Below are 24,613 nucleotides of genomic sequence, written 5' to 3' on the forward strand. Positions count from 1 at the left end.
TGTGTCTCTCCTTCTCCCTGCCAGTCTCAGACTCCCCAGCCTCGGGATGGGGGGTCCACAGGGAGAGGGGCAGAGGGAGTGGGAACTGTCTGCACAGCAGAACGGGGAGAGCTCTGGGCTTCCAGCATCACGTGGGGGAGGAGGGAGCCAGGTAGGAGTGTGCAGCCTTCTGTGCCTGGGGTGGGACCTCCTGGGCATGTCAGCATCCAGCGGGCCCACAGCCGCAAGCCAGTCACGCACTCTAGTCCCTGCTCCAGTATCAGGGCAGTGTTCTCAAACCCAGCCCATTGGCAGTGGGGTTCCAACCTCCACAGTGACACCAGCAGACTCGGGAGCTCCCTGCACTGCTGCTGTGTGGCTCGTCCTGGGGAATTTGTCCCGGCTTCCAGGGGCTGAGCTGGGGACTAGGCTATAAGAGTGGATTTCTGATCCCAGTTCTGTTAGCAGTGCCATCGAGCGGTTCTTGATGCGCATTTAGTGAGCAGTTGCTGAGGTCTGGGCTCTTTCCCCACTTTGCTGGAGGGGTCCAGTGCTGCGGGATCTAGCAGGCATGGAGCTGGGAGTAGATGATCTGCCTAGCACTGCGACTGAGTCACCGTGTGGCTGTGGGCACCTGCCTGAGTTTCCCCATCTGTAAAATGGGCTCAGCAATCCTGAGTTGTCACAGAGGCGTTGAGCGATAGGGAGAGGGGGTCTGGTGGTGAGAGGGGACAAGCACAGGGTTAAAATGTGACCCACACCATGCAGAAGTTTGGGAGCCCTCTGTTCTGTGCTAAGAGCACTGGTGTAAGCCATAGCCTGTGGGATGCTGACTGTAGAACTGTCTCTTCTCAGGGGACCTGACACTCGGGGCTGCTACTGTGTGCGAAGCGAAAGCGCTAGGCAGGAGCCGGTGGGGGCTAAATGTGATGGCTTCCATGTGCGGTGGCAAGTGTGCGCCACCAGGTAAAAAGGCCAGTGACCAGCGGGCGGCATTTCCGAAAGCCTGCTGTAGGGTTATTTTCACTGTGGGAAAAAGCTAAGCAGAGTGGGGCAGGCTCATGACTTGGATGGAAAACCGCAGGGTGCAGTGGGAAACAGCACTGCTGATTCAGTAACCGGTGCTCCTGGCTGTTCCCTAGCATGACCCCTGGAAGCTGCAGTGATGGATGTGCTAGAGATACCCATGCAGATAGGTACATGTTAAGGGCCACTGGGCTGCTGGACCCAAATCTACCCTTAGTTATGCCACTGTAAATCTGGAGTAGCGCCTATGAAGTCAAATGGAGTGACTCTGGTTTTACAGTCTTGTAACTGAGAGCAGAATTTGGCTCATTGCTGTTTGGAAGAAACATGAAACTCAGGTTCTGAGCACTTGTGAGCATCAAAACTCTGCCATAGCATGCTCTGAGAGAGGCATAGCCCTGGCCCTATTCCAGCGAGGGGTCATTGCACTCTACCAATCATAAATTCCCCCGGCAGTTTCAGTTGGATACAGTATTCATCCCCACTCCCTGTCTTTAACTCTTGCGCAGGGTTGCTATGCACTGTTAAAACAGCTGCTCTGTTCCACTTCAGAGGTGGCTGCATGTTAGTGGCAGGGGAAGTTCTTCCTGTATGTGTGTGTTGTAAAGCGCTTTGGGATGGATTTGGATGAAATATGCTGTGTGGGGTAATTGTAAGATCACTCTGTCCACAGGGCCCATCTCTGTTTCGTGCCACAGACCTGCAACAATCCCAGCTTCCCTGGCACCATATGTTCCATGGCTGGGTGCTAGCCAGACATGCTGCTCTCCTGTACAAGAAATGGGCACATCATATCTGCCCATGGCCCCATTCACGACCTTTGGTGTCGTGCCACCTATTTGGCACAGGTTTACTGAGGGCAGCTGGAGTCGCTGTGGGAAAAGGGACTTGGTGCCAATAGCAGATTGAGAGGCGCATGCAAGTGGAAGGCAGCTGCTTGGGTCAATCCTTAGGCTCTATCTCACCAAGCAGATTGAGGGCTGACCTGTATGGCATGAGTGCAGGCGCACGCATGTGCTGGGAGCATATGGTTGATGGACGCAGAGAACTGCATTTGCTGGGAGAAGTGATCTGGAGGTAGAAGGGGTTGGTGCGGGTGCGGGGTTGAAGAGGAGAGCAGTGAGTTAGTGGGGCAGTGACTGGAGTGGGCCCCGTGCAGGTAGACTTAGCTTCTAGCACAGCTGCGCCTGGCCCCAATCTCTAGCCAGTTCCACATCCAGATCTGCGTTCTCCCACAGGAGCTGATCTCTAGTTTCCAAACTGGCCAGAAAGTGCGTTGTGAGGAGGGGAGCTCGGGCAGGCTCTGCAATGCGGTCGTGGTCTGCGTCGGCCTGCTGTTCAACAGGACAAAGCGACAGCAGCTGTAGGGTGGAGGGGGGGCAAAGGCTTCAAGCTGCCGTGCAGGGCTACAGTTTGTGGGCAGGAGGGGCCCTGGTGTGTATGAAAGACGGCCGGAGGGGAGGCTGTGGTTTGATAGCAGGCACGGAGCTCAGCATGGGAGCCCAGGGTCAGCTACATTTAAGGCCTCCCCCTGCACGGGAAGTGTCAGGCAGGCAGCTTCCTGCCTCCTGCAAAAGGCCTTCGTTACCGTGGCAGTGTGCGTCATGGAAACTTCCTCATCAACAGGTCTTCTGAGAAACTGAACCGAAGGTATGTTAAGATGCTGAGTGCGGAGAGCCCTGGGCAGCAGCCCTGCATGGCGCCCACGGTAATAGTGGCCCTGCTGTCAGCCCTCCTGTCTGAGGCGCTCCAAGCGCTCTGCAAACACTCATCGATCAATGCTCGGGGGACCTGGGCACGCGAGAGCATTGCCTTTGTGTTATGTATGGGGAAGCTGAGGCACGGAGCCAGGCAGTGGCTTGCTCAAGCTCACTCAATGAGTGGCAGAGCTTGGAACAGAACCCAGAAGTCCTGACTCCCCAGGCCCCTCCTGTAACCATTGGGTGACACTTCCTGTCCTTATGGGGTTGTGCTGGTTTTTGGAGCTGTGGGAAGCGATAGGCATGTTGGATTTGCCATGGCAGATGGACGCATCCCAGCAAACCTACTTAGGCCAGCATCTCCCCTACTTTTCAGGGGATGGGACAATGCTATTGCCATGAAGGGGTGTGTGTGCAGGGGAAGAGGGGGGCTTGCGTTGGCCCATTTCCCCACACACACATTCACATACAGCTTATTCCCAGAAGCCTGAGATTTGACTGCCTTTATAGTGTTCACTTGTTTAGCTCCTCTGCCCAGTGCAAGTCCTCCCTAAGCCTGGCCCCTTTGGGCAGGATTTTCTGAGGTGAGCACCTGCAGTTCCCACTGATTTTGGCTGGAGCCGTGGACACTCAGCCGTCGGAACTCGGCACCTCTGACATCCAGGTTCAGGTGGGTGGGACTTGTGTGGAGCTTCCCCCAGCTTTCCCGTGGGTCGCATCCTCAGGCTGGGGCAGCCTCCTTTGGGTGGGACTGCCTGGCCTCTGAGCACCCACCCACTCCGCAGGAGTGAGGCAGGGAGAGTGATGCAATCTCTGCCCTGGTCAGCTGGCACCAGTGAAAGGGGGAACCTCCTGGTGGCTGGATGCATGTGTTCTGGGTGCTCTGGAAGAATGGGGCCCTGTGCAGCATCAGAGGCTGCCTCCGTTGTGTCTGGTTATTGACACTCCAAACTGAAACCCATGTTTTCGAGCATAGGGGTTGCAAGGCTTTCTCTTGGGCCAGCCAGGGTCACTGCAGCAGAAGCACAAAGCTGCCTGTGCATACATCCATATATTATTTGTACTGCTGTAGCGCCTACAGGCCACAACCGAGATCCAGGCTGTGCTAGGCGCTGTACAGACACCTAGGGGCCTAAGCCCCGGATCTGAATTCGCTATTAGAGCTATGGCAAAAAGCCTTTAGTAGCCTGCAAGGTGAACCTATGACTTTTCCCTAGTGCTAACAACAATTGGCTTGTGATTGATTAAATACAACAGATTGAGGGTTCCTAGCTGTGGCACAAGAGCCCTGAGGTGATCTGGGGAAGCTGTCTGCGGCAATGCATGTGCTGATGGGATATAATTCAAGACAGCATGCGCTCCTCAAGCAATTAGTCTCCTTTAGCACGCAGTATTGTAGGATGAGGAGATCCAAGCTCTGAAGTGTTGTCAATAATTATTCCATGACTAATGCTGTGCATTGTCATTGCTTACAGCTAGCTGTACCTATGCCAGTAGCATAATACGAGCTCCAGAAGGGCTACGAGTATTTACCCCTAGTAACCTACAATATAGTTACAGGCAGCTACTTTTAGAAGCAGATCTTGACCTTATTCATGCTAACTGCTGTAGGCGTGTGCTAGTAGTGATTCCCCATGAGGCTAGCAGCAGTAGCATACAGCACACTGCCCATGCTTGCAGAAAGCTGTGAGGAGACCCATAGTAAGTTACACTGTCTGTGGTACAAAGCTGTGAGTTTATCTGTAGTAAGCTACTGTGCCCATAACTACCGAGACTGTTGATAAGCTTAGTAACATATAGGGAGCAGCAGTGGCATGCTTTAAAACTGAGTATATTGATAGTAATCTCAAATATCCATGCTTGCTGAGACCTCCCAAGTATCCGTCTTAGCACTGATGTAATATCAAACCATGTCTATGGAGAGCCATGGCTAATCTGCTTACAACACTGGTGCTTCGGGGTCCTCTGAGCTACACCCTAGTCTCTCAACAGTAAACTAGAGTGTTAATGTTTATGTAGAGGCATAAATTCCCATCGGCGAGCCCCAGTAATTACAGTAGGTCCACAGCATCCCTATACAAAGGTTGCTTTGTAGCCTCAATTAGAAAGGGCCCATCAGCAATTTATTCAGGATGCCCACTAGCATGGCTTTCTCCAAATGTACTCTGGGGCCTGCAGGGTTGTCTATTTCTAGCGTGCTAAGAGAGCGAAGATTTCATGTTAGCATCTGGAGAACATCTACAGTTAGGTGAAGTGGAGATAAGATCTCTCTGGCCATTAGAATGATGAATAGGATCTTCAGTGGAACAATAAAATCATTATTATGCAGAAGCATCAGCAAATATTTTTCTTCTGCTCCCATGTTATTTGTTGAACAAAAAGTCAGTGTTCTTTTCAGCAGATGCCTCCAGAAGGGTTTATTGTGCTTGAAAAGTGGCAAACTATCTCCCGGCTCCACTTTATAAAGGGAAACGACAGATAGGCTAAAGATGGCTCCCAGTTGCTGTGATTGGAGCTGTCACTCCTGCCATTCCCTGGTTTCAGTTGGGAGGGATCTGGTAGTACAGTTCAGTGGCTAGAGCCCAGGACTGGGATTTGGGAGATCTGGCTTTCTGTATGACCTTGAGCAGCTCACTTTCCACATGTGTGCCTCAGTTTCCCCTTTGAGCCCTTATCTGTTTAGATTGTAAACTCATTGGGTCAGGGACTGTCTTGCATGATGTATGTACAGTGCCTAGCACAATGGAGCCCTAAATCTCAGCTGGAGTCTATAGGCAATACTGTACTACAGTTGTTTATTAAGGATGATTGTGGCCTGGAGCCATTGCATTCCAAGCAAGCAGCGTCCCTCCCTGGACACCCTGAGAATATCCTGGTTAAAATGAGGTTAAGTCTGACATGGGGCTGAGCAAACAGCCCAGGCAGCCAGTGGAAGAGCACTTGGAAGCTGACCCGCTTGGAGTGGTTCTTGTTTGCACAGCAGAAACTAGCCCTTTCTGTGGTGCTGTTTGAGCTTCACCAGCCAGACTGTTTGCAATATCCCATGTGAGCGGGAGGCTTTGCTAAGACACTGAGACTCAGTCTGAGGGGACAGAATTATCAGCTTCCTTGACTCCATCTAGCCTGGCTGGAGGCCTGAGGATGTGCCTGAAAGAGTCTGAGTGTGCTAACCTCCTCTCCTCCCCTGTACCCCGGCTGCTGGATGGAGTGACTTACCATACGTGCCTTTAGAAACAGAACATGCTCTCCCTGCTCTAGGCCTCAGGATTGGAGGCGGCTGTGTGGCTTACTGGGACGAGCTTGGACTAGGAGCTGGGATCATCCTTGTACGGGTCTGGGGCCACAGGGAGGTTTCCTAGGGTCAGCTCCAGAGACATCAGTTTGCGCACTTGTCCTCCAAGTGAGTCAGTTGCATTATCCGCAGGAACCCAGGATTATCCCAGCTTCTGCGCCATGCTCTTCCCAGTAGGCCACACAGCCTCCTCTGATCCCGAGGCCTGGGGCAGGGAACGTGTGTTCTCTTCACTGGCTGCAGGCAATCAACTGAGGCATGAAATGAGATCATTGCGGGGAGAGGCATAGACTCCAGTTACAAAAAGAAATGGGCCTTAGCCCCATGTCATGGGTAATGCCAGCGCTCCCTGCTCAGCCCAGAGGACTGTCAGAACAGAAAACAATGGAGTGTTCCAGCCACAGATCCCCCAGCTCAGAGCTCTCAGTCAGCCCTGGTTGTTTGTCTATGACAGCAGCAGTGCAGGGGTTGCTCTCTGGATGAGCTGGAGAGTTAGCCAGGAAGCCCAGGCCCAAAGGTCATTGTGTGGATGTAGAGCTTTCATTACTCACTGTTATTTGTATTGTAGCAGCAGCTAGAGTCCCTGAGCAAGGCCAGAGTCCCCTCATGCTAGGGGCTGTGAGCCTGAGACCTGACAGGCTAAACAGACAAAGGGCTGGAGGGGAAATTGAGGCACCCGGAGGTGAAATTACTTGCTCAAGGTCATGCTGCAGTTCAGCAGCAGAGCTGAGAATAGAACCCAGGTCTCTTGAGTCCCAGTCCAGTGCCTCTATTAAGCCCCAAGTCCCTCTGTTCAAAGGGAGTGTAGTTTCTCTAAGGCCCAACCACTCGATGGGAGAGACGACTGCACCGTGGCTTAGATTTGCAACACCCAGGTGTCTCACCAGGTCTGCCTATAGTACCTTTTCCTCAGCCTGACTGAGACCCTGGCAGGGCGCCCTCAGACTGCGTCTCCAGGGAGATCCCCGCCAGAAGGGAACAACTCTATACTCCCCCGCTCGGGGAGGGGGCGGGGGGAAGCGAGCCCCGGCCTGGTGCCGCCGAGGCTCCTGCAGTGGCAGGCAGGTGTGAACGGACATGCTCTCGGCTGATAGCTTATCTGCTCAGCTCTGTTTCCATGTGCCGTGCTCATTATTAATATTTACACAGGCAGCAGTGCTGGGTAATGGATGGGAAGGCCGAGCTGCTGCTGACAATGGAGGCTGACTCAGCCAGCCGCGGGGAGTCGGCAGCTAGAACCTTAGTACAGCCCCATGGCCTAGTAGGGGGAACTAACAGCTGGGCTCTGCTCCCCAGCCTGTGCTACCAGGGTCCTCTGCTGGGAGAGGCTTGGACAGGAGCGGCTGGGAGCTCCCCTACATCCAGTGCTCCTGTCCTGCTCCCTTCAGCACCCCCTGCCAGGAGAGGCCAGGACTTCAGTGGCTTTGAGTGGCTGCAACAACTCCTGCTGTGGGAGGATAACACAGGATCCTCCCCTCTTCCTGCTCTCTGTCTGTGCCCAGCTGGGACAGATTTGGGGCCAAGGCAGGGATCCACTGGGGTCTGTGATATGAACAAAGACCAGGCAGTTATTCCTGAGGCAGCAGGAGGACCAGCATGGAGGGGACAGGGAAGCCAGTTGGGGGGCTGAGCTTCAGCCCCACCCTTTTCAGCCTCAGGAAACAATAAAAAATCCAGAGGCCTCTAATGAGGGCTGAGTGAGTTCCTCTGAAAGGTCCCACTTGGCCCCTCCCCCTGCCCTCCTCCTTCCCCCCAGGAGGGCTGGGGGTTTTGTGGTGGAGTTTGAAGAGCTGCTTGGAAAGTGAGAATAGGGGCAAATACCTTCTCTCCCCCAGTCCCTGGGGGCACAGAGGTCTTTGCCAGCTGCAGGACCACAGCCATCCCCTGTGGAGGTATGGGGGTAGGGGAGTCCAGGGGCTGTACCCCCCTCTGTCTGCAGGATGTGTCAGTGGGCAGGGCTGGTGGATGTACCACAATGCACCCCCCTCCTCGCCACTGAGAGGTCACATGGGGTGCCACTGAGTAACATGAGGTGCTGTACCCCTTTCTTCTCCTGCAGACAGCCACGCCCCGTTTCTCCTTGCCTTGCTGAATGAGGGTATTCAGCCTGGGTGCTGGGCCCCGTTGTCCACCTCTGCCCCCCCATGCAACTCTGGGTGCTGCCATCCCCAACATGGGCCAGGCTCCCACACGGTGGCACCCTGCATGATTTGGTGCAGCCTCCTTTTGCTTGGGGCTGGAGCACGCTCAGTGGGATGACAGGAAGGTCTGGGACCCACCTGCTCTAGAGAGGCCTTCAGCTCTGCTAGGCCCTCAGCTTGCATGGAGCGGCCAGGCCTTTTGCTCAGCCATGCCAGCTGGGGCTCACGGTGGGGTGGGGAGGCCGAGGGCAGAGTCAGCCACATGATGCTGTGCTCACAGTCCCCCACTCCAGAGCCTCCTCTACCAGCTGGCTGGTGCTGCCATGGCAATCCAGGGCTGCACTCTCCCCACACCCTGACCCCCAGACTGTGGCAGTGGAGGGGAGCTGGGTGCTGATTGCATCCCCTGAGTGTTGTGCATAGTGGCTGCTCCACACCATATGCTGCCCTCTAACTGGTGAATGAGTGGGGTGGGGCAATAATGAGGGGTGACTGGCCCCTGCTGAGCCACAGTGAAGGTCGGGATACGGGCTGGGTCTGAACCCGTTTCCTCTCGCTGTGATGCTGGTTCACGCACGGGGCCCTGGAAGGGTGGCGTTCGGGCGACCAGGGGTGCGAACCCTGGTGGCTCTGGGGGTGAATGACATGAGTGAGGAAAAAACAGAGGATCTAAGAAGCAGCCCTGTAGTGCAGAAGCAGAGGCCGTGGTTATCGCTCGTATGTTGCTCTATGCTCTCCCAGAGCTGTCTCGGATCGGGCTTCCCTAGGCTAGGTGTGCAGCCATATTCCCACCCACCAGGAGGGAGCCTCTTGCTCTTCTCCGCAGCACCCCCTGCTGGTAAGTGCAGGGCACAGTGCCCATGTCTAGCCTTCCCCTGCTGGGAGGTGTTTTCCCTATCAAAACAATGGTCTGCACAAAGCACTGTGCCATGAGCTGCTGTTGCAGGGGGTGCAGAGCGGGAGGGTGCAGATGCCTAGGGCTGGATGTAGACTTTGGAATTCCTCTGTCGCCCCTGGTAACAGCGACCCCTTTAGGCCAAGGCTGGAGCAGGGTGGGAAAGCCTAGGGTTGAATGCATGTTGGCTCCGATGCTGTGTGGTGCTGAGAGCCCTCAAATCCCACTGACTTCACCTGGAGTTGAGGGCTCTCAGCACATTGCAGGTTCAGGCCCTAGATTTCCTGTGGACCGAGAGAAGGGTGATGACAAGGTTGGGGAATCGGGTAGTGTGGGGCTAAAGCAGTGTGCAGGTGGGAGTTGGAGAGGTGGGAGCAGCCCCAGTGGAGGTGGAGCGTGAACTGCTCTCTCCCCTAGAAAGGGAGGAGCCCTGCAGTGTGGGGGTACGGACCTGCTGCTCGGGAGCATGGCCTAATGCAAGAACAGGCGGTCTCCGTTCCCCTTTTTGCCCTCAGCGTGAGCCGGGGGCGAGGGGTGGGGTGGGAAAGCATGGTGGAGCCTTCCATTCCATGAAGCTACCTACAAGACATGCACGTGCCTCATCCACCTAGTCTTTGCATCCCTTGACGAAGGGGAGTGCCAGCCAGCAGTGTGCAGCAACGGGGGAGTTGTGAACAGGGTGCCAGCTGCGTTGGGGCCAGTCCCATTTAATATCCTCATTAATGACCTGGCAGGGAGAGTAAACAGCAAGTTAATGAAATTCCCCGATGATTCTAAATTGGGAGGAGCTGCAAATAAGAGCCAGGGCAGAGTATTCATCCAAAGGAAACATGAAGAGAAAAGGAAAACCAAGGATCAGCTTGCAAAATGCACACAAATAACACGGGGAGAAAGAAAAACAAACCATTCTATGGGGGGGTGGGGGAGCCTAGACAGCCCGGGTAGCCCCAGGGTAGTGTGTACCGTGCACTGGAGTTTGCAGTGTGATATGGCAGGGAAAACAAAGGCTCATACAATGTAGGGTGGCATATGCAGTAGCGTCTCAGAGTGCGGAGGTGCTAGGTTCTCTGGCCAGCTCTGGGGTGCTGCGCTGTGCTGAATTCTCCAGTTATTTACCCCAGTGAGAGTGCAACGCTCCCCCAGGCAGCGGCAGCATTTTATGCTCTTTTTGTACTGGTGTAAGCGACCCCAGGTGGAGAACTGGGCCCATTGTGTTCATTTCTGGGCTCTGCCTTACTAGAGAGGGATTGACTAATGGGAGCTTTTCAGAGAGGAGGAGCAAAATACCAATTGGGAGAGACTGAACCGTGGGGAAAGCTAAGCGAAGAGTGAGGAGACTGCGGCAAGTCTGCGAGGGGTGTAAATGCCAAGGCAGGAGAGGAATTGTTTGGGGTGGGCTGCAAGCGGGAGTGATGGGTGCAGGTGATAAAAGGGAAAAGGTGGGCAGGACCCCAGGAGAAAGAAGCCTGATGGAGAGGAGAGGTCTGTGGCCAGTTTCCCAAGGAAGGGTTAGCAGCCCTTGGAAACATCAAGCTCTGCCGGGCAGAATGCTACTCGCTGTAGAGTTGGGAACAATCCTGCATTGGCTGAAGAGGGGCCTCTCTCGCCCTGCACCTTACAGCAGCGTGGAATCCCTGCTCATGTCCCTTCTTGTTGCAGTACCGCATTGGACAGCTCTACATGATCAGTAAGCACAGTCACCAGGAGAGCGAAAAAGGCGAGGGTGTGGAGGTGGTGAAAAATGAGCCGCACGAAGACCCTGTCCACGGGCCTGGCCAGTTCACCGAAAAACGTGTGCACCTGTCCAGGTGAGAGTTCTCCTCTGAGCTATTCCCGGGTGATCATCCACAAAGCACAGGCTACTTCTGCCGTTGTCCCTGGGGGCTGAGCGCCGGGTTAAGGCTTCCCTAATGAACACCGTCTTTCCTGAGTGAGGGGCCCCAATCGCAAACCTGACATCTTGGAGGGTGTTTTATTAAACCCCATTTGACAGTGGTGGGGCTGCACCTCTCTTTTTGTTCTGTTTGTACAGCACCTTGCACAGTTCACAGTGGGCTCCTAGGTGCTACCACACTGCTAATCATAAATAATAATGTAGTGCTGTGGCTCTAGAATGGCTACAGTACAAGCAGCAGCAGTGCACGCTCCCCCTGCATGTTGCCACCTGAGAGCCCTCACCTCTACAGGCAAGAGGACAGTGCAGCCTCTGGGACCCAGTCAGTCTTTGGCCTCTCTGCTGAGACCGGTCCAGTTAGAGCCAGCGGTGATAGAGGGCTTGTGATGTGGACACTTCTCCACAAGACTGAGATCCCCAGCGGATTTCACACAGGGCCACCAAACAGCAAGGATGGGATTAGAACCTGCAGTCTGGTTCTCCTGTCCCCTATGTGCCAGCTCGCTTCTCTCTCCATGCTTTTTGCATCTAGCCTTTGTTCCGGGCTCTCCAAAGACCTGGTCACTGGATTGTACTTGTTCTCTGTGTTGGTTTCTCTTTGAAATCCCTTGGGCTCTCTCCAGCACCGTCCCCCCACCATTTCTTTCTCTGACTCACCCCTCACCGAAAGCACTAACTCACCTACAACTCAGCCAATCATTTGCATTTGAAAGGTTGCTTTCACCCACCCCCAGGAGCAGAATCCCAAGAAGTATGTGACGCATCCGCTACAGTGACATGGACTTCTTAGTAGCAAGAGCTCCTGAGGTTCTTGCTGATCTGGTCCCTATCCCCAGCCGCTTTGTGTCTTTTCCTCTTGCATTTCAAGATGGTGTTATATCCTCCAGGCAAAGCTCTCCTCTTGTGTTAAGTCCCGGATGGTCCTGATAGGGAATCCCGCTCCCTGCAAATGTAGCTCACAGGAAATCAATGGTTGCAGAAATAACTCTTGGGGCCCATCCAGGCACCACGTCCCAGCATTGTCTCACACTAGCTGCCACAGATTAATGTTCCCACCTGCCAGCAGGAGGAGCATGTACATCAGTATCCCCTTTACTCCGGCTCAGCTTTGATTCCTACTCCAGCTGGCATGTCCCCTTCGGAGCCTCCTCTTGAGTGATCCTTGAGCACGATGGATTAATAGCTTCCCCGATCTGAGAAAAGGCCACTTCAGCTCTGCATCTTGAGAAGCAGCAGCCGGGCCAATTAGCACCTCTCCCTAATTTATTGGCCCTCGTTTGGTAGCGGCCTCCAGGTGTCTGAATCCCAATGAGTTCCTTAAGGCGAACGGCGGCTGCATTGGGGCAGCACGAGGAGAGCTGTGCTGGGCACCCAGGTGGCTCAGGGAAGCCACTAGTGCAGGGATCGGCAACCTTTGGCACGTGGCCCGTCAGGGAATCCGCTGGTGGGCCGGGAGGGTTTGTTTACCTGCAGCGTCTGCAGGTTCGGCCAATTGCAGCTCCCACTGGCCGCGGTTCACCGTTCCAGGCCAATGGGGGCTGCGGGAAGTGGTGCAGGCCGAGGGATGTGCTGGCTGCCGCTTCCCGCAGACCCCATTGGCCTGGAACGGCGAACCGCGGCCCGTGGGAGCTGCGATCGGCCGAACCTGCAGACGCTGCAGGTAAACAAACCCTCCCGGCCCGCCAGCGGATTTCCCTGACGGGCCGTATGCCAAAGGTTGCCAATCCCTGCATTAGGGGCTGTGGATGCTGCGGGTCAGGCGTGCTTTGCTCTTGGAGAGCTCTCATCTGAGCATCTAGGTGCTTTGCTAACGTGGGCAGAATCTCGCGGTGGGTCAGTCTCCTTGTCCCCACCCCACATATGGAGAGAGAGGGGAAGTGACGTGTCCAAAGCTACCAAGCGGGTCAAAGGCAGCGCTAGCAATAGACCCCAGGAATCCGAGCTCCCAGCCCTAGATTGCGCTATTGTATAAATCTTCCCAGAGTGCCTGCTGCCGGTTTACAGAACCTGCTGGTAAATGGGCACCATGAGCAGGGCAGGACGGATAGTGCAGGGGCTCGTCCCTGAGGATTACTAGGCTCTCTTCATGGGGCTTGGCAGTGGGCCATCCCTGCACATTCAGAGAACTCAGCCATCTAAGAACCCCCTGCTCCCCACCATGGTCATGTCAATTCCTAACCCCAGTCAATCTGTTCCAGCTGATCTCATCCCCAGACTCTCTGAGTCACCCGGGGTGATGTCTGGAACCCCGCTGCTCCCAGCCCTCCTCTCCAAGGCCCTCTGGGGTGCTGGGTGGCTGCTTGCCCCATCTTCCTTCTTTAACAAGTCCCCAGGTAGGTTACTGCCTTCCCAACTGCAGTGTGTCCTCAAGCAGGGGGTGGTCAGGAGGCAGAAGTCAGCCCCATAGTTAGTGGTGGCGGGGCCAATGGTTGCAGTTGAGAGCACATTTCCCAAGGGGTCCAGAGTGAATAACGACCATCTGCTCCCAGGGAGGGAGCCCTGTCTCTCCCCACTGGGGGGAAACACCCCATCCTCAGCCACCGGCCGCTGGCAACACCAGCGCTCCACTCTGGGCTCCAGGAGCTGCGCTCTCCCATTCTGCGCGCTAGTAATGGACACACCACACTGGGTTACACATGAGTGCCCAGTCCCTGGTCTTCTGGACACCCGCAGTGTGCACCGAACCACTGCCTCCGGGAAGCAGGGTCCCCCCATTTATGGGTTTCACCTTCGCAAAGTTTGCACAAGGCCCCTCGCCAGTCTGCAGTAAAACCAAACAGAGCTGGAGACAGAGATTCAAATAAAAGCAAGTCAAAGGGTTTGGAAACAAAAGGTTACCAGTAAAAGAGAAACATGAACCCCACTCGATAGCCTGTACTTATTCCCAGGTTACTTTCCCATCTAAGGTATTTTTCACCCAATGGTTAGTCTTTGCAATGCTTGTCCAGTTCAGAAAGTTGGAATCCACCTTTCATGAGACAGCCCCTCTGGCAGAATTTCTCCTCTGTAAAGGATACCCCAGCTCACCCCACCACCAATTCTTCTGCTCCTCTATACTCACATGCTATTGTCTCTTAGCCCAGGGCCCTATGTCTTCAGAGCACCCTCCTGCAGTTCCTTTGTTTTTGTAAATGCCCAAGTCTCCACCTGGGCCACAGTAAACACATTGCTGTCTTCTTGGAGGGATCTCCATTACGTCTGCCCTGAGACCCCACCTCAGCTCAGGAGACAAGACTCACTTTGCAACCTAATAGTCTATATTTTGCATATCTCTTAACCTATTAGTCCTGTTCAACCCCCTTGCAGTAACCATGACAATCAGCTAGTTCTTAGCTTTCATCCCCTTCGGTGAAACACAGAGAAGATGGGGTAATATACCTGCGTGGGTAGGTCTGTATCACACCCCATATGGCAGAGAAGGCGGTCAGGCTGTTTTCTGACCCCCTTTCCCTCCTCACACACCGTAACCTTTTGCCCCAAAGATCCAGTGAGTCTGGAAGGAGCAAAGGCTCTGTCTAGCAGCCCTGCTCAAGAAGGAAAATGGTGTCAGTCAACTGATGCACCATAGAGAGCTCTAGGGAGAACGCCCCAGGCTGGCTCAGAGTTTGGAAGTCAGACTACAGCCCTGTGGGGATGGTGTTGGTTGTGAGGAGGGGCTTGTGCAGGGATCGCCCCAGCGTGATGGGTTCTGTCCTGTTCGCGCAAGCTAAATGATGATAATGTGCTGAGTGCACCAGCCATGTGCAGGGCACTCCTTAGAGCTGTCAGGAGGCAAGTTCCCTGCCCCCCACATTCTAAATGCTTTCTGGTTAGAAATCCCTTTCAAAGCCTGGCCAGGCGCTGGGGCCATATACCTGATCAGACTGTTGGTCCATCTCGCCTGGTGTCTGACTTCTGGCAGTAGCCAGTAGTTGATGTTTCAGCCAACCCCCACGCTGGTTGCATGCTGTCTAGCAGCACAGTGATCAGCTTACTCCTTGGTACCTGCCGAATGGAGCAATTTGCATCTGGCCTGCTCACACCTAGCGCTCCTTTCAGTTTGTATTTAGTCACGAGCCTCCCTGGGGCTGAACATGTCTTCCCTGTTCTCATAAGGTGTCAGTCTGCCCATGACTCCGGAGAGAGTTGCAATCTCTCTCTCTGAGCCCTTATTGCTGAGACAGGAGATGACTCTGGGGGGCCGCTCCAGAATGAAAAATGCAGACAGCTTGCTAGCGAGCTCAGTGCTGCCACCTAGTCCAGCCGCGCTGCAAAATACCTGTTATTAAAAGCACACCAGCAGGTTAAAAACCCTACCATGCTGCTGCACTGAGCTTTGCCAATTGCCTTGGAAAGCTAAATAAGTATTTGCCAATAGATCAGCTCAATATTTGCAGTATTCAAGCTATTCCCTATGACTCATATAGGGAACTACAAGGAAATAACTCAGCCACTATTTAGCTAAGGTAACAATGGCAAGGTTTTAAGGGCCAACTCTTATATTTTAAATTAGCTCCTTATTGAAGTATTAACAATTGTGATTAGAATGGAAAGAGCTTTAGAAACCTCATGTGCCTGTCATCACTGTCACTGGCTGTTCCCTTTTTGCATAGCACTCCTCAGGAGCTGGAAAACTGGGTTAGTCAGTTTTGGTCACTTTGAGGTTCTCATTCAGCTAAGGGGGGAAGAGATAATCTGCTTCAAGCTTGTGTTCCCTTTTTTGACCCGAGGGCTAGCCAGAATTCGGGTCTTGTAGTCTTTTCCAGTTGGGGGGAAAAATTGATGATGGAGTCTGGTAGTGTTAAGCAATTTTGTTTGTTTCCAAGAAACATAAGAAGTCCTGTTTCCCTGAATGCAGGAGGAGCCAAAAGAACAGAAGATCATATCTTTGCTTACAGCCCCATGCCTCCAGGCTGTGTGTGTCTTTTGCCCCTTCTTATTAGTCTCTTTCTCTCACACACACACCCCGCTCCCAAGGCAACACCCTGTGGACCCCTGTGCCTTCGTAGTTCAAATTGTTAGGGTGGGCTCTCGTACCCCCTTTGTCTTAGGTGAGTCTGCTCAGCTGTCTCTTACAGCTGTCTTCAATGAGGGGTGGTGGAGGCTCATGCTCACACCTGACAATGTAAAGGGTTAAGCCAACTCACAACACTTGGAACTGGGAGTACAGGAGAGCTGAGTTTTCTTGCAACGGTGTCACTGTTTGGGCTAGTCAGTTATGCCCAATTTCCAAAGTTGGGTGACTAACGTTCCCATATACAGGCCTCGATTCCGCAAAAGGGACCCACCCGTCCACACCCTTAGGCTTACCTCCAGTCCCTTGGAAAGCAGTGGGACTCCTCACCGGCATTTGCAGAACGGGGACTGTAGGTGCCAAGATCAGTGATCTGATTTACAGAGGTGCTGAGCTCTTGCAGGGAAATGGAGGGTGCAGTGGCTGGGCACCTCTGTGCAGGCGGCACTTGTTTAGGTGCCTGAACATGGATTGAGAAGCTGAGTTTGAGGTGCCCAGCTCTGAAAACGTTGGCCCAAGCCTTTTGGCGTTGGATGAAGCAGGAGAGAAATGGGCACTACTGAGGCAGCCGAGGAAGGCAGAGCCTGTCCTCCCACCCAGTGGCAGTGCAACACTAAAGATCTGTGTGTCCGGCTCGTTACAGCCCCACAGCCTGATCTTGTCACGTACAGAGCTCGCATTGACTCCAGGGGCCGTGCCAGACCCATAGAGGGACTGCAGGGACTCCAGCAGAGTCACCAAAGTATTTTATGGGCACAGAGTCCTAGGGTTGGTTCAGGATTCTCTGTCTTTCTCAGGGCATCCCTACAGCTGAGTTGGAGAACCCAATTACATGACCACTGCAAACTGTAGTGTAGACAGGACTCTTTAAACAAGCTGAGACCCAGGGCTGTCCGTGGCTTTAGCCCCGTTACAAGGACTCAGATGGGTTCTGCCTACACTATAGTGCTTAGTTGTCTGATACCGGGGTGGTTGGCCTGGGTTAGCTGAGTGGGCCTTTGTCTCTGTGTTTCACTGACGCTCACTCTCACTGCCCCTTCCCCTGGCTTTTGTCTCTTTCCCATCCTTGGTTTTCTCTTCCATTTGCTGCGGCAAAACCCTCTGGCTTTCCCCTTGCTGATCCGTCAGCAATTGCGAATAGATTGGAGAAGAGCGCAGATGCCTGTGAACTGGCCTTGTGCCCTGGCCCCCTCCATAGACGGAGGGAGGCGATGGACAGCTTGGCTATGTGAGACAGCCCTGGCTGGGCTGCTCCGTCTCCTCGCAGCGCATCGATCAGCTGCTTACTCACAGAGGGAGCTGCCAGTGCTAGACAGGGTATTTTTAGCCGAGGTGCTCACGATTCCCCTCTTGGGGATGCTATTTATAGAGGCTGAAAATTAATCAAACCACACCTCATCTCTCCCTCCCCCCCCTCCAGCTCTCCTCCAATGAGGAGGGAGAGATGAGGTGTCACGGCGAGCTGGCGTGAGCTGACTCTTCATTTCCAGCCCCGGCTGCTGCAGCTCTGCCTGTGAGCGGAGGCTCCTTGCCCAGCCCAGCGACAGTCATCTCCCCTCCAGGGCACACATACACGGGGTCCCTTGCCCCGACACTGCGGGGCCTGTGCTTCCAGTGCCTGGGGGGAAACACTTGGCAAAAGCAGTCGTTGGGAGCAGGGGCCTGAGCTGGCTCCCCTTGAAATCAAGGGCCCAGCTGCCTTTGCTTTGGTGGGAGCAGGAGCCAAAACTGTGTTCCCTGGAGGGGGAGGAATGCATGAGAGGCTGGGCCCAGGTGGGTGAGCTGGGAGGGCGTGGGGCTGTGGGGGGCTGGATGGCGTTGGAGGGGTGCAGGCTGGCTGGGGAGCATGGCAGTGGACCCACTGGGGAGTGTAATACTGTGGGGGGGGGGGGGGACAGCTGGGAAGCACAGTGTCTCCTAGCTTGGTGCGTATGGAGCTGGGAAGCCGCAGGCTGGTTCGGGGGCTGCAGGACTGGAAAGGTGTGAGGAGCTCAAGCCTGGGCTCAGGGCAGTGAGGGCTAGCTGGGTCCCACAAGGTGGGTGCAGCCCCTCTCTCCCCCAGGGGTGGCCCCTGCAGGTCAGCACTGAGGTGCATTTGGCAGGGATTGTGCTGAACCTGCTGTGGGGGTGAGCAGAGGAGTTCAGGCCCAGGGCTGTCGGTCTAGAGGGCTGAAAACCAGCCGAGCTCTGTGTGCTAACGAGAGCCCCCCGCTCTGCTCTGCTCTTCTCTTCCCCTGCAGCAAGCTGCCCAGCTGGGCCCGCGCAGTGACACCCCGGATATTCTACATCACAGAGAAGGCCTGGAACTATTATCCCTACACCATTACAGGTAAGAGGCCCCCAACCCTGCCCCCGACTCAGCCACTGCTCTCTGGGCATGCTGAGAGACCCCATTGTTCTCCTCCTCCCCGTCCTCCAGCTGCTTCTCCCACCGGCACCGGTCTGACAGGGGAGTGACTCCCGACTCACACCGGCATAGGGGACAGCAGGCCCAGGCCCAGATCCTCCCATTGTTGGGCACATCAATAAATACAAAGCAATTCTCCCTGTGCCCTCTGGCCTCCTGAGGCAGGGATTCAAGGTCCTTCATCCCAGGTTGGGGGACCCAGTCGTCTGTCCTCCCCCCCAAACACACACACAGTGTGTTTGTGTTGCAGTGTGGACAGGCCTAGACCATGTGTTAGCTGTCCCTGGTCCCATCTCCACTGCAGGACTAAGCCTTGCTTGAGCCATCCCATGGCTGGGCCGCTGGCGGCTCCCCCCCCACATGCTGCCAGCAGAGAAAGCCGAGCACAAAGAGTCCTGCTGGGCCACTGCAGAGCTAGGAGTGCAGGGAGCGAGTCCTCAGCCAGAGCAGATGAATGTGGAACCTCCCGCAGGGTCCTCGCTGCCCTGGCTTGCCAGCAGCTGCCTGAGCCCCCTCCATAGGGGGCGCTCTTCTCCTGCTGAAAGGGACGAGGGTTGTCATGCCAGGCCGGATCCTGCACAGCAGCCCTCGCCGCCTTTGGATGGGGCCGTTCCAGCATCCAGCTGTGTGCCCAGGGATTCCCAGTGACCCATGCCCAACCTGTAGGATTCTGCACAGTATGACAGTGCCAGGTCCTCATCCAGAGCCTCCCGCATAGCCCAGCCAGCTGCACCTCAGATACCTCCCTCAGCAAAATCCAGGCTTGTTGTTTACTGGAAATGCTGGACAATAATCTGCTCTAGAACAGCATGGAGGGGAATCCAACCAGTCAGGCCCTTAGCAGTGCTGAGTGCCAGCAGCGTCTGTGTCCTCTGCCCACAGACATTGGGCCTGAATTTCCCGCTCCACACAGAGCAAGCTGCTTCCCCTCCCAGCAGCACGCTGAGTGTGCATCTGAGGCGGTATTTTCACCCAGCGGTGATCTCACAAATGGGTGGGAGTGGTTCCCACGCAAGGGTGAGGCAAAAAGGGACATGCTGAAACCCAGCCCCATTCATCATCGCCAGCATATTATCCTTGATTTTTGAAGCTCAGGAGTCAATTTCATGAGGGTTTTAGAGGGTTTGACAACTCTCTGCATTGGCAGTGGGGACTCCGCCCCGGAAGCAGGGGGTCTCTCTGGTGGGGTGGAAGTCCTTTGCCCAGGGAGCAGGGGGCTCTCTAGCTGGATTAAGGGTTCTTTGCTCCAGGAGTAGGAGGGTCTCTCTGGTGGAATTAGGGGGTCCTTCCCCCTGGGGAGCAGGGATCTTTCCAGTAGGACTGGGGGTCTCCCCTTGGGGAGTGGGGTTTGTTTCTAGGCCTGAAGAGAAAAGCTGCTCCCCCCTTCCCTTCCCCTGCATTGTGCAATTCTGATGGAGCCAAACTCCCCTCTAGGGAGGATCAGCTCATCACACCTTGTGTCACTAAGCAAGGCAGAGTTTCCTAGTGGTCTGAGCGTGGTGCTGGGAGCCAGGAGCCCCATGTTCGAATCCCAGCTCTGGTACAGTCGGTCTGTCTGCTTGGGCAGATCCCCTGCAGATCCTCCCTGCAGTAACTCTGCTGGCATGGGGAGTGGCAGCAGGGGTGCCTTACTCCCCCGCTTGGGGAGCTGTCTCATTGTTTAGCTGGACTGAGTCACAAAGTGACACTTGGTTGCATGAAGACCCGGCAGCCGTTCATCGGTCTCATCTCTCTCGTCTTTCTCCCTGGCGCCCTGCTCTCCTGCACTGCCGGACCCTGTGATCGCCGTGCTGTCGGCACAGAGTACACGGTAAGAACAGTGACTTGACATTATACTGATCCCAGCACCCCTACGGGGCTCGCCACTGGAGCTGCTGGTTGGCATGGCCCTGCTGCACTGCTAGGCATGGCTGGGGGACGGGGGATGTGTGTGCAGGAGAGTGAATTCAGAGCAGCCCCATTATTTTCCTGGCTGGTAGTTCAGAGGCTAAAACACCAGCCCCTCTTGTACAGCTAGACTCAGTCCCCTCCGCTCCCTTTCTCCATCTATCATGCTTACAGTGCGCCTGGGGTAGATGGCCCCACGGCTGGCCCCGCCCCACCATCTGGCCAGTCCCTGACCTGAGGGCAACTCAGGGTGGTTCTGCCTCCAGCATCATTCACTCCCAGGGCGCAGGGAGACTGCGATGAGGCTGCGCTAACCCTCTCCTCCCTACATCGGTTCCCTCCAGGGCAGACACAAGCAGGCCAATGAGCTGGTAGGGAGGCGGCACTGCCCATGCTGTGCCTGGGTAGATAGGGGGCTTTAGTGGCCTGGGCTAGCAAGCTGGCACCAGCACTGAATTGCCCCGACAAGCAATCTGATGAGAGCCTCTGATGATAAGTGGGTCTGACATGGGGTTCACTGGGGGCCATCAACGGAGAGGAGAACTCTACCCTGGGCTGGCCTAGCTAGCGTCGGGTGCCGTTCTCCAGGCTGGCTTGTAACGGCCTGTCCCTCTCTCTGCAGTGCTCCTTCCTGCCAAAGTTCTCCATTTACATTGAGACCAAGTACGAGGACAACTGCGGAGACAACACGAATGTAAGTGGCTCCAACATGCACTCCACACACTCTGCCACTCCTCTACCATATTTGCTGAACTCCATTGGAACCAGCCATCCCTAGCCCAGACCCGCCCAGTGCCTCTGGCTGGGGTGCTGAAGGGGACGCTTTGGGGTGAGGCCCTCAGGCTTCTTTCCCCTATTGCATGGGGCAGTGGTATGCAGCCCCGCACCACTCCAGTGACCTTCCACTAGGTGTGTTTGGGCTTCTGTGTATGCCCGGGGGGCATGTGGCTTCTCCCAGAGGAGGCCAGAGCCTCCAGTCCAATTGCCTAGGCAGCAGGCTCCCTGGGGCCAGTGTGGGCATGCCACACATGACTGAGGACATCGCTCAGACCCCAGGCATCACTCTGTTGGCAGCATCTCTTCTGAGTGAGCCTGAACATTAAAAATGGCCATGCTGGGTCAGACTAATGGTCCATGTAGCCTCCCAGGCTCCTGTCCTCCGACAGGGGCCAATGCAGGTGCTTCAGAGAACAGGTAATCATCAAGTGATCCATCCCCTGTCATCCAGTCCCAGCTTCTCGCAATCAGAGGCTGGGGACACTCAGAGCATGAGGTTGCATCCCTGACTGTCTTGGCTAGTAGCCATTGATGGACCTGTCCTCCAGGAACGTATCTAGTTCTTCGTCAAACCCCGTTATAGTTTTGACCTTCAGAATATCCCCCGGCAACAAGTTCCACAGGCTGACTGTGCGTTGTGCGAAGAAGTGCTTCCTTTTTGTTTGTTTTAAACTGCTGCCCATTAATTTCATTGGGTGACCCCTGGTTCTTGTGTTATGAGAAGGCGTAAATAACACTTCCTTGTTCACTTTCTCCACCCCAGTCATGATTTTATAGACCTCTAGCACATCCCCCCTTAGTCATCTCTTTTCACAGTCTTTTTAATCTTGCCTCATACAAAAGCTGTTCCATGCCCTTGATCCTTTTTGTTTTCCTTCTCTGTCTGTACCTTTTCCAATTCTACGATTTTTTTTTTTTGAGATGGGGGTAACCAGAACTGCCCACAGTATTCAAGATGTGGACGTACCATAGATTTCTACAGTGGCATTATGATATTTTCTCTCTTATTACGTATCCCTTTCCTAATGGTTCCTAACATTCTGTTCGCTTTTTTGACTGCTGCTGCACATTGAGTGGATGTTTTCAGAGAACTATCCACAATGACGCCAAGATCTCTGTCTTGAGTGATAATAGTTAATTTAGACCTCATCATTTTGTATGTATAGTTGGGATTATGTTAGCCAATGCGCATTACTTTGCATTTATCAACATTGAATTTCATCTGCCATTTAGTTGCCCAGTCACTCAGTTTTGTGAGATCCCTTTGTAACTCGTCGCAGTCTGCTTTGGACTTAACTATCTTGAGTAATTTTGTATCATCTGCAAATTTTGCCACCACACTGGTTACCCCTTTTTCCAAACCATTTATGAATATGTTGAACAGCACTGATCCCAGTACAGCTCCCTGGGAAGAACCGCTGTTTCTCTCTCCGTTCTGAAAACTGACCATATATTCCTATACTTTGTGTCCTATCTGTTAACCAGTTACTGATCCATGAGAGGACCTTCCCTCTTATCCCATGGCTGTTTACTTTGCTTAAGAGCCTTTGCTGAGGGTCCTTGTCCACATGTTTGTTGACTTCCACAAAAATTCTAATAGACTGGTGAGGCATGATTTCCTTTTACACAAGCCATGTTGACTTTTCCCCAACAAATTGTGTTCATTTATGTGTCTGATCATTCTGTTCTTTACCATAGTTTCAGGCACTTTCCTGGTACTGAAGTTAGGCTTATTGGCCTGTAATTCCCTGGAGCCTTTTCTAAAAATTGGAGTCATGTTAATTATCCTCCAGTCATCTTCAAGGAGCTTTCAGGAGCCCTCCCAGCTGGCAATGGCTCTTGCCCATCACAGAGCTAGTTCTAGGGCCCATTTCCCTGCTAACTTGTGTTGGCACTGGGTGGGTGTGGATGGGTGCTCAGGGCCAGCTGAAGAGGATGTGTTTCTTACCCTGTCCTTTCCACCCCCAGATCTTCCTCAGTGACAAAATCCTGGGCAATCATGAGGTCACCTTCCTGGATATCGCCTTTGATGAGATTCCTGAGCGCTATTACCAGAGCCCAGAGGTAATGCCAGCCCATGAGGAGAACAGGGAGTGGGCAGGATGCACATAGGTGTTGCCAGCACATCCTTACGCTTCCACCCACCCTTGTCACTGCTCCGAACACACACTTACAGGGCCTCACACCAACCCGCCAGCCTACCCCTGTACCCACACCCGCCTGCCCAACCAGACAGCTACGGACCTGATCCTCTACAAACCTGCTCCTCGGCTCTCCCACCTGGCCTGCTGTGGCCTCCTTGGCCCTCCTACCCGGTCTGCCTGCCCCTGCCTATCCACATTCCTGCCCATTCATACATTCAAATCCACCCATCCTCAGCTGGTCGGTCTGGTATCAGTGAGGCCTGGGCCAGATGTTCTTGACCACCACTATTAACCATGAGCTATTCTAAGTGGGGAGGAGACCAACTCTGGGGCTGGAATGAAATAGAGCATTGAAACACCCACAGGCCATGGGGTTGGGCTAGTTCCTTTCTAGTTGTGATTGGCATCCAGACTTGGCATGCTGAGCTGTCCCCCTCTGTCCCTCTCCACGGCAGGACCCAAGGTACTTCAGCTCAGTGAAGACGGGCCGGGGGCCCCTGAGAGAAGGTTGGCAGGAGCACACCAAGCCCATCATGTGCTCCTACAAACTGGTCACGGTCAAGTTTGAGGTGTGGGGGCTGCAGACACGAGTGGAGCAGTTTGTCCACAAGGTGCGTGCATGGTGGTCTGGCATTGTGGGCGGGGTGCTTCTGCCTCTCCCATGAGACAAGACCTCTGGGTCCCCAGGCGCTGTGGGGAGAGAGGCAGCAAGATCCCAACGTTCCCATGTTCCAGCCAGGGTCCCTGTCTGACAAGGGGAGGTCAGGCCCACACAGCTCATTGCCTGGTGGCAGAAGAGACCCCCAGAGCGCCGCAGCTCCAGACCTAGATGAGCACATGCCCAACCCACGTGAAGACTTGAGAACCCTGCAGTCATTAGCACCTGATCTGGGATTATTAGTAGACCGTGCTGGCTGTGGCTATGTTTTAATGAGCTGGTTAAAGAATGAGTGTGCGTACCTCTATGTGTGTGTGTGTGTGTGTACACAAGCATACATACAGAGGTACCACTGCCCGCTACTAGATGGAACCTAAACCTCTCAATTGTGTGTCATAGCCCCTATACTGCTAACCCTTAATGGAGATTATCCTTGAGCTCAAGTGACCTGTGCTTTTGGTGCAGGAGAGCGGGAGTCTTGTCGCCACTGTTGCAGTTATGGTCCAGGTGGACATGGGCTGCGCAGCACAGTGACAGCTGTGAAGTCCTGCATGGCCACAGATTTCTTACCATGTATCATATTGTATCTGGATGCTGGCTCTTGCCCCAGCCCTGCGCACTGAGAGAGGGCACAGGCTCTTGCTGCTGCATGCAGGAGCTCAGCATGACAGACCATACTTCTTCTCTCTGGAGGGGCCACCTGCTCTCTGCCATGAGGAGCTTTCGGGGCTAATTCAAAGCCGTCAGTTCCAGATCTCTGCCCACCTCTGGCAGAGCGGGGGGGACTCAGGGCTCAGAGCAGAGGGATCTGAGGTGGGGG

At 54.4% G+C, this 24,613-nt stretch overlaps 1 protein-coding gene across 1 annotated transcript in view; it reads left to right on the forward strand.

Moving 5' to 3' along the window:
- LOC140918371 (cytoplasmic phosphatidylinositol transfer protein 1) overlaps positions 1–24,613 on the forward strand; it is a 45,133-nt gene that overhangs the window by 9,346 nt on the left and 11,174 nt on the right. The window contains exons 3-8 of the mRNA XM_073362601.2: positions 10,693–10,841; positions 18,161–18,249; positions 20,130–20,137; positions 20,837–20,908; positions 22,960–23,055; positions 23,591–23,746. Coding sequence (XP_073218702.1) covers positions 10,693–10,841; positions 18,161–18,249; positions 20,130–20,137; positions 20,837–20,908; positions 22,960–23,055; positions 23,591–23,746 — 570 coding nt within the window. The remainder of the gene's footprint in view (positions 1–10,692; positions 10,842–18,160; positions 18,250–20,129; positions 20,138–20,836; positions 20,909–22,959; positions 23,056–23,590; positions 23,747–24,613) is intronic.

This window comes from Lepidochelys kempii, chromosome 10 (assembly GCF_965140285.1).
Source record: "Lepidochelys kempii isolate rLepKem1 chromosome 10, rLepKem1.hap1, whole genome shotgun sequence".
Lineage (NCBI taxonomy): Eukaryota > Metazoa > Chordata > Testudines > Cheloniidae > Lepidochelys > Lepidochelys kempii.